Here is a 9,765-nt window from a genome sequence, read left to right on the forward strand (position 1 = left end):
GCTCAACAAGTACGGGTAAAAATCATTGAGCGTGACAGGCTCTGCACGTGTGGTTATAGAGGATACAAGGGATTCATACTCAGGTCCAAGTCCAGCGAGCATATACCGGATGACCTCTTTGTCGTCGAGCACCTTACCGATCGATGCCATCGTGTCAGCGAGTGCCTTCATCTTGTGGAAGAAGTCGGCCGCTGGCATGTTCTTCTTCTTCAGGTTGGACAGCTGGTAGCGGATCTGAGCCATCCGAGCTCTCTTCTGAGACGAGAACATGGCAAGGAGAGCGGCCCAGACCTCAGCGAAAGTCTTGAGCCTGGTGACTTGCGCCAAGACTCCCTCCGACATTGAGGAAAGGAGGACGCTGAGGACAGTTTTGTCATGTTGGAACCAGCGCATGTAGGCCGGATTGACGATGCGCCGAGCAGCATTTCCCGTGCCCTCGGTGATCATGTCGTCCGGGGCGGCGATGGTGCCGTCAAGGTGGCCGAAGAGGTTCGGCCCACAAAGAGCTGCTTCAACCTGCGCGCGCCAGAGAAGGAAGTTGTCACGGTTCAGCCGGACGCTGATGAGACCGTCGAGCGTCGACACTGACATGGTAGCACCGACAGGAGATGAGATCGCTCCGACTAGCTCAGAGCCGGAGAGCGCAGCAGACGACATGGTGTAGATTGGATCAGGCTCTGATACCAAGTGAAAATATTTGGTTTGGCGTAGGGAACATCCCTGCCGGTGCTTTGTGTTTATACAACAAGAGTTAGGGTTTACAAAGAGATTACAAAGGGGTTAGGATCTCAACAGAATAGGCTAACAACCCTGTTGCCGGATAAGCTATAGTAACAACCTATTGCTAGATAAACACTAGTAGTAGTATCTACGGTATTTTACACTCATTCGTGGTGCAAAGTTGGGCGCTCTGACTTATTACTTAAATTTTGTATTCGGCGGCTCAAGGCTTTATTAATTTACAACTGTTCGGAAATGTTTGTCATCTAAAAAAACTGTCATTCGTCAGTAGGAAAAAGAAGAGGTTTATCAATTTGTACTAACCAGTCATAGTGCAAGTAACTTAGATAGTAACATACAGTGGCGGAGCCAAGTGGGTGGCATGGTGGGGCATGCCCCACCCTAAAAATCTAGCCTCATGTATAGATGTTTTATATATTGCATAAAAGCTCAAAAAGACAATCTCTTATAGAGAAAAAATCCGACAAAATCCCAGTTGCCCTACCCTAAACTTTGGTTCTAACTCCGCCACTGGTAACATAGATGCCAACTAGACATTTTGATGACATGGCATAGTAATGAATGAAGAAAGAGGGAGATGTAATTAACTAGATATGTTACCATCGCATCACACTTTCGAAGATAGAATGTGTCTATAAGACAATTAATGAGGTTTCTATTTTATCACAAATTATGTTACTCCCACTATTGACATAATAACATAGGCTAGTAACATATATATAGTGGTAACATAAAGTGGTATATGCACTCATAGTAACATAAAGTGGCAACATATATGTGCATAGTAAAATGAAATCCGGCTAATAATTTAGCTGAGAGGAATCGATTGTTTCTTCCTTTTGCAGCGATGTGATCAAAGTTTCACAACAAGACAAAGTTTTAGGGTTTTTTTTTTCGAACAAGAGGAAGACATAGTTAGATATGGGTGCTAGCATATAATCACTCCTTTCTCTTGGAGATAAAAGATCTATTTGGCTGTTAGTTAGTACTCCCGATCCATAATAAGTTTCTTAAATTTGTAATAAGTCAGTATAAATTTAAGACAATTATTATGAATGGGAATAACGGCAGCACGACCAATCCTACACTGGTCGCTGTTACGGGTCCCGGCCGTTAGAACTGGAAAGACGGTGATGCGAATTTGAGTATTTGACTGGGGTCGTGCAAATTTTAGTAGCGGCCTAGCGGGGGTGATTCGGCCCACCAAAGTTTTAGCAGTCCGAGCTTTTAACGAGCTTAGTAACTTTCACGCACGCCAAAGCTGTTAAGCCTGGCCTGTCGATCTAAAGCAGTCGGCAAAGCTAAAACCTAGTCGAGGGGAGTTGTCCCAGGAGTTTTTGGTCGAAGTTATTAAATTGGGTCATGCACTCGTGTATCGTGATTTACTCCTCCTTGGAACAAAGCAATAAAGACAATGTCTATTGGTCCAGACAAGTTGAATCTCATCGAGGTACGTGGTAAGTGTAAGTTTGAATCATGCTACTACCTTGGTGCAGATTTCACACAAGCTAGAATGAATAAACCCATGGATAAAGCTTGGTAGTGCCTCGTCTATATGCAAGATAATTTTCATCCGAACTTTACCCGCAGGATTGCAGGTCATGCGTAAATCCCCTTTGTTTTGCTATTTGTTTTGGCTTGTCAGCCTATGTTTCCCTGCAGCAAAAAATTGTCTATGCTCATAATTTATATTTGAAAATGCAGAGAAGTTCCTCGGAAACAATTTAATGCCAACATTTTTTACTTCCTCCATCCAGCAAAACATGTCTCAAGTTTGACAAAATTTAGATGTATCTAAACATAAGTTAGTATATATATGCATTCAAATTTAGTTAAAATTGAGACATCTTTTATTGGACGGAGGGAGTATGAAAAAGTTTTCATCTCTGGCCTATTCAAATCCACGCATGCTCTCAAACACCTGACTAGAGCGAGCACTAGTAGCGAGCAGCTATAATCCAACACATGTTTTTTTACTGAATGATAAAAAAAGGGAGGATAATAATAGAACCATTTATCAATCCCGTAGCATGGGATACTGTAAGAGATTGTTGACATCGATTATGTTGAAAATGTACTCCGTACTTATTATCAGTATGTGCACCTATTATACAACTACTCTTGTTTGTTTTTGATAATCCATTGTGTTACCATATATACCACGCATGACTAGCTCCAGATAATCTGTATTTGAGCATACGGGAAAGATATTGTTTGGACACTATCGGATCGAATCCTTTAACATCTAGTTTTATCTGATCCGCACGATCTTTAAGCTTTGATCTTTACCGGAAAGAAGTCTTGTTTACTCACAAAAGATCAAGGTCGACTTTCTAGCGCATTGATGGGGATGTCCTTTGCGGGCCGGGCCTGACCCACCAAAGCAGCAGCAGATCGAGCATGCATGCATGCACAGCAAAGCTTCAATGCCCGTGGCAGGAGAATTTATGATTATTCTCACAAGATCCAAATCCTACTCCCCATCCTCTTCATTGCGTTCGGAGGCTAAAGTACAACGGTTAGGTTTATATGCTGGTGGCGATGATTAAGGAAGATAGAGAATCGATCCAAACCGATGTCATCAAGTAATCCTATGATCAGGCTACTACTACCAAAGATGACATTACTCTATTTTAAGGTTTTCTTCTGTTTTGGATTAAAAAAGAACAGAAAAAGAAAATGACAGATGTAGCAGCATCCAAGATGGGTCTTCTTTTACCGGGCCATGCATCCCACTACGGCCGGGATGGTCTGCCCAGTGAGGCAAGTCCTTTTCGTCACCACCATCGATCAGTTCGTTTCATGAGTGCTCTGCTAGCGCCACTGACGAAATTTCAGAAGTCCCGGACGTAATGATAGACTTCACTTGGAAGTGGATTTACCACCCGGTCGCCAATGCATGGGTTGGTATCCGATGCAGGGAGCGGTCGTCGACCGGTCGTGCGTGCAGTTAACGGCCGCGGATGTGACTTGACGGTTGACGCCCATGCATGGCTGCTGGTTGGCGAAGTTTCTTCTGGTGCTGTTGTTGGCTAAGTTGCTTGCGGTTTAGTGGTGAGGTCCATGGAATCCCTCACGAATGAGTGGGGAGAAAGATTGCAAAGCTTGAGGTTCACTCAACAACGTGTGGTGGCAACCACTAGCGTCTCTAGTCTCAAACACAATGATTCAAGGGAGACACTGAGTGGGAATTTCTGTAGCAAAATGTTTTATAAGCGTGCGATTTACAGAACGAAATGTCTAACATGGATGGTGAATTTTGGTGAAGAAGAGAGAGATTAAAATTGGGGCGCATGTTCTTCAGAACGTGGTAGAAGTGGAGTGACCCAGCAGGCAGGCCCTGGGGACTAGAGCCCGGGTTTCGCATGTTGTTTCTCTATGCGTCATGGGCTGTTTCTCCACGATTATGGGCCGACAAAAGCTGCAAAAAAATTGCATGCAAAAGCGAGTTTGATAAGACGAGATTGAGTGTGGGTAACTCTACAGACTCCGCATGATGATCTATTTGTCCCAAAATGAAAGGAGAAAAAATCACATGATGATCTGATGATGATCCCTCAACGTCCCTATGCTCACAAAGTTTATATCGAATCAATGGAACACATCAGCGTCCACGATGATTTCCATCACAGATTCACAGGACACGTGAATTATTGGTTTTTCCAGCTTTTATCTCTTTGAAAATATGTGCAGTTACTTGGACAGTAGCAGCATGGGGCTGGAAATGGCTTGGATGGCCACTGCTCATTTTTTCATGGATCGCAAACTGTTAACAAAAAGTGGCAAGTGCTCAGCGCATTGACCCAAATAGCATCGCAAAAACTTCACAAACACTGGTATCACAAAGAAGATCACTGGCCAATCCACTGGAGTCTAAGAAATACCACTCTTGTCCTTCGAGACTTGTAAAGCTGAAAACGGGGCCCCAAACCCACTAACCCAGCAAGCAAATACTTCCAAATACAGATAAAATTAGCCTCAGCAAATGTTACAATGCCGTATTACTCAACAGCATCTATCTCAAGTTAAGAGCATACTGCTATACCTAAATTAAAAGCTAGGCTATGGAAAAAAGGGGCTACTACAGTGTCGGCGGGTTTCTGAAGCTGCATATGTCAGTCTGCCAGGCTATCAAGGAAGCCCTGCAGCTCCCTCAAGCCTTCTGCAGATATACTTCTCTGTACGCGAGGCCTGGGAGCTGTTAGGACAGGGGGTGGCCTAGAGTCGAAGCAGACGACAACTACAGAAAGGTTATCGCCACTCTTCCTCTTGATGGCCTCGTCAACTAATTCTTTACAGCAAGCAACAGGGTCGTTGTGCTCTTGGAGTCTCCGGCGTGCAAAGTCTACTGCATTTTGGCTGCGGAATACATCCCAGATTCCGTCACACCCAATGATCATGAACTCATCCTCCTCGGTAAGATTCCTCGTCATCACCTCAGGCTCTGCGCTAAGAGGCCCAAGACCATCGCATGCTTTCACTCCTTCCATGTGCCAGTCCCCGATTGCTCTCGCAACATTGAGCAGCCCATTCAGGTATCCATCGTAAACATAACCACCGGATGCTTCAATGCGCATCTTCTCTCTGCTGCAAGATGGCTTGTGGTCCCTGGACATCTCAATCGCCTTTCCACGGCAACATAGTACTGCTCTACAATCACCAGCATTTGCCACCAGAAGTGACCTGTCAATCATGCAGAGACGGTTAAAATAAAAGTTATGTGGAAGCACATAATTTAAGAGGTCATGCTATCAAAACCATGGACAAATGCGATGAAAGAACTAATTCATATAAAGAAAAGGAAAAACCTGGTAAAAAGAAATTAGAAATAGAAGGATGCACTGAATTGTTCAGAAAACGAATAGGTGATGCACGTATTACTCGTTGAAGAAGCAAATCACATGTATATTAATCTGCCAACACATTTCACATGCATGCAAAGAACAGTATAAGTTTCAATGTCCAAAGAAGAGAAACTGGCATCAGCGGAAAGTGATGTTCACATGCATGAATACAAGAAAAACATGATCACAAATACATATTGCTCACTAAAGTCTAAAGGAGCAAAGCATATGTATAAACCTTCATCGGGCTTCACGTGAATGCAAGGAATAGGAAAACTTGTACTCCCTCCATCCCATATTAAGTGACGAAATATTACATGTATCTCTAGACACTTTTTGGGTATAGATACATCCATATTTGGGCAAATTTGAGTCACTTAATATAGGGCGGAGGGAGTAGTTAACAAGATTTAAAACTGGATATGTGGGAAAGTGAAGCGCAGAATGCACATGATAATTCATTTGCAGAACAGGAAACAAAACAGGAAATGTAAGGCCATAACAGGACTACAGGAGTAATAACAAGTAGTTATACAACTTGAAATAGTAGTTTAACAGAAATGCTATAGAATAACTTAACACAACTGTACAAGACTTATAGTTGCATAGGTTAGGACATTACCTCCCAATGACGAGTGCAGCAAGTGCAGTCGTGCCAGATTCAAGAGAAGAGTTCGCAGAGCAAGCATCTGCAAAAGCAGCATCAATCTGTAAGAATGCCGATGACACAGCTTTCTCTATTTCCCCAGGAAAACCATCATCCTCAACGATGAACCTTGGCAAATTGCTGCACACGAAGTCAGCAGCATGATTTCCACCATGTCCATCAAAAACCTAAAACATTCAAACCGTGTGAAGGGTTACATACACAGGAAATGCCTGTCAGATGCACAGAAGTGCTCTTCCAGTAGAGAATTGATAATTGATAAGAGTAAAATACACCACTAGTCATAAACTCGGAAGAAATGAACACTTTAGTCCACGAACTCAGAAAACGCAAAGAGATATCCATGAACTCATGTTAGTGATACACATTAGTCAGGAAAACGGTTTGAGAAGTCTAAAAGTGGACACGTGGCACGATCCTAAACCGCGGCTTGTAGCTAGGTTCGTGCCACATGTCCACCTTTTACCTTTCCGAACCGTTTTTGGACTAATCTGTACCACTAACACGAATTCATGGATCTATGTGTGCGTTTTCTGACTTCATGGACTAAAGTGTTCATTTCCTCCAAGTTTATGGAGTAGTGGTGTATTTTACTCAATTGATAATGTTCCCTCCAATCATGAATTGACTAAATTATGTAACAATATTACAAACATCAAGACAGAAAATTGATCCTGATATACTAGCATAAAAGCATACCCCATAAAATGAGCTGGGCCCTTCTTCACAGTTTTCAGGTCCAAAATCTTGCAAGAAGTTATCACAGCAAATGTAGGCATCCTCCATTGTGCTCCTTGACCCAATATCAGCCCAGCCTCCAGATCGTACAACCGGGATAAATTCACCATCCACGTTTTCAAAAATTCTGCCAGTTTCAGATCTTGTGTTGTCCAAAGGACTCCTCACCTGCAAAATCAGTGCCAAAAAGCAAAGTTACACGGATTTCATTATGAAGTGGTTCAAGCACTGAAGCTAAATGTTTACACCTATCATGCATATACTAATAGTGTTCATCACAGGAAGGCAAAAAAAAGGGACCCCATTTGAGTACGTGATTGAAAAAGTCATAGCATTGTGACAGGAGTGTTCGTCTCCCTCCCATGTGAATTCAATGTGACGTGATAATGCTTTCACTGGTTGCTGGCCTTAAAGAAGCAGTAATGTGCCGGTATCAGCCAAGTACACAATACAGTCAGTACAAATATTTTCTTATCGTTCCTTTGGTAGGGCAATGAGAAATGAATGTCATACATGAACAAACGGGGTTTGTTTGAATTACTGAAAAAAACGATAGTCCTTAGTTCTATCGTATTAAACAAATCACCTTTGCCAGGCTTCTAGTTCTATGAAGAAACATTGTTCAATACGATAGAACTAAGGACTATGTTTTTTCAGTTATTCAAACAAACCCCGAGTAGAATAATAAGATAAAACAAAAAATTGCAGCAGAGGATGAAATCAAGTCAAACTACCATTTAGCAAATTCCTAGAAATGTAGCATGTAAGAGAGCTTAGGAGTTTTTCAACTGTTATTTAAGAGGCTATAGGCTCTGTTTGGCATTGCAGTGGCTTTCCAAAGCACCATCATATTTTTATTTATTTGAACTAAAACAACGACAAGAATTTAGGAACGGAGGGGGTAGACACTAGCATAGTACCCGTGCGCTGCTACAGACTAAAAAATATGTGTTTAAAGAGAACGGTGTAGTATTATTTAAGATAATATGATCCATATTCATTCTTGCATCAATGATTTGTGCACGTGATGCAAATAAAATGAATTGACACAGTCTAAAGGTGACGGATCGCCGCCACCAATTGAGTCTTTTATAGGAGTATAAAGATCATATAATCCATATTCATTCTCGCTTCAATGATTTCTGCAAGTGATGCAAATAAAATAAATTGACAGAGTCCGAAGCTGACAGACCATCGCCACCGTTTGAGTCTTTTAGAAGAGTGAAGATAATAGTGAGTTTGAAGCACCTTTTTGAGGTGTAACAGAGGAATTTTATTAGAACTAGTTAACATGCATGATAGTACTTTGTCTAATAATAGGTTTGAATAATGTCCTGGGTGACATGAGGTGAGGTCAGAACAGAACGGCAAGTAAGCTACTAGTTAAGCAACTTTCATGACACATAAGTACCTGATTACCAGTCTGACCCCTTCTGCAATGATTTCAAATACATATCCAGCCATTTTTCCACAGGACATCTTTAGACAGCAACATTTTCCAGGAAAAATAATGCCCTTAGAGATGAATAATACATCAGGTTCACAAATTACCCCGCCCACAGTTACATGCCAGAAAAATACCAGGGCTGCATCCAGCACAAGCTGCACAAATCTGGTTTACACAAACAGTCTGAGCACTCTGCAAACCCAGTACTGTCACCAGTTGATACAATCAATCGTTTTATAGAACCCAAGGCAGCCTTTTGAAAAGACCACCCGATCATAAGCATCTAAAATGGCTTTCCAGCCCCCCAGTAACCAGCATCGACATAAACCGCACGGATCCATATACCTCACTCCAAGTTGCTAGCACTCTAGTAGTACAACATATATGTCCCCAAAAAATAAATCCAGCACGCAAGACTCCTTCCCCTCTCTACCATACCGGTGCAAATCCTTGCTCGTCAGCGCAAACAGCTAACCTCGCGGGGAGGGAATCGCACGGAAAGTGGTAAGCACGAATCAGGCGGAGCACCACGTAAAGCTCCCGCCTTTCGCACAGATCAGATCGCAATTAAGCTAAAATAGCCGAGAAGACGGAGATTCGGAAGCGTTACTCACAAAAGAGGCGTGCCGTGATAGCACCGACCTCCTCGCCGACGACGGGATCGGCGGCCTCCCCCCACCGCCACCGCCAATCCTGAGCTCCTCCATCCCCGCTGCCGCCGCCGCTGAGGGAGTCTCGTGGCCCCGGATCGAATCTGCCAGGGCTAGGTAGAGTTAGGGCTTGGATTTAGAGCAGCGTCGCTGCCGCAAACACAGTACGGACTGTGGAGTGGTGAACAGTAGCCGCTGGCCGAATAGAGGAAAGAAAAATATCAACGGAAAAGCAGGGGAGGGGCACAACGGTAAATTTAGGGGCGGCTAATCGCTGCTAGTTCTGCGGGCCACGTGCTCCGGCGTGGGGACTCTCGCTGCTCTCCCGTGGGTCGGCGCAGGCGCGGCCGGTTCACAACCCTAGTTTTGAAAACCGGACCGGACCGCCGGTTGGACTGGAAAAAACCGGAACCGGAGGCCTCGTGGGTCTGCTAAGCGGACTGGACCGGACAGGCCAGCAAACCGGATATTACCCGGTCGGACCGGCGGTTTTCTCGTGAACCGGAAAAAACCGGAGCTGGTTCGAGCGGTCGGACCGCCGAATGGGCCCTGTTTAATGGGCTTCTCCAGTTTTTGTGATGGGCCTCGATTTTATAGTGTAAAAATAGATGCAGTTGGTGGGATTCGATCCTAGGAAGAGGTCAAAGGACCTGCGCGCTGGCCAGCCAAGCAATGAGC

At 43.7% G+C, this 9,765-nt stretch overlaps 1 protein-coding gene and 1 pseudogene across 1 annotated transcript; both read right to left on the reverse strand.

Annotated features, from left to right (window-relative positions):
- On the reverse strand, positions 1-132 carry LOC112270265 (annotated as a pseudogene).
- Positions 133-4,575: 4,443 nt separating this feature from the next.
- LOC100820883 (probable protein phosphatase 2C 57) lies at positions 4,576-9,288 on the reverse strand. The gene is made up of 4 exons (XM_003563635.4): positions 9,052-9,288; positions 6,952-7,158; positions 6,208-6,419; positions 4,576-5,424 (listed from the first exon to the last, which is right to left on the reverse strand). The coding sequence occupies exons 1-4, from the start codon at positions 9,142-9,144 to the stop codon at positions 4,857-4,859; spliced, it is 1,080 nt and encodes a 359-aa protein (XP_003563683.1). The 5' UTR covers positions 9,145-9,288; the 3' UTR covers positions 4,576-4,856.
- Positions 9,289-9,765: the final 477 nt, after the last annotated feature.

Source organism: Brachypodium distachyon, chromosome 1 (genome assembly GCF_000005505.3).
Source record: "Brachypodium distachyon strain Bd21 chromosome 1, Brachypodium_distachyon_v3.0, whole genome shotgun sequence".
NCBI lineage: Eukaryota > Viridiplantae > Streptophyta > Magnoliopsida > Poales > Poaceae > Brachypodium > Brachypodium distachyon.

What these genes read in the sequence shown, in the direction of transcription:
- LOC100820883 (XM_003563635.4), bottom strand. Translation starts at nt 9,144, where the DNA reads ATGGAGGAGCTCAGGATTGGCGGTGGCGGTGGGGGGAGGCCGCCGATC. An exon ending in TATCACGGCACGCCTCTTTT is followed by an intron (nt 7,159 to 9,051) that starts GTGAGTAACGCT and finishes CTGATTTTGCAG; the next exon opens with GTGAGGAGTCCTTTGGACAA. An exon ending in GCTGCACTCGTCATTGGGAG is followed by an intron (nt 5,425 to 6,207) that starts GTAATGTCCTAA and finishes CATGATTGACAG; the next exon opens with GTCACTTCTGGTGGCAAATG.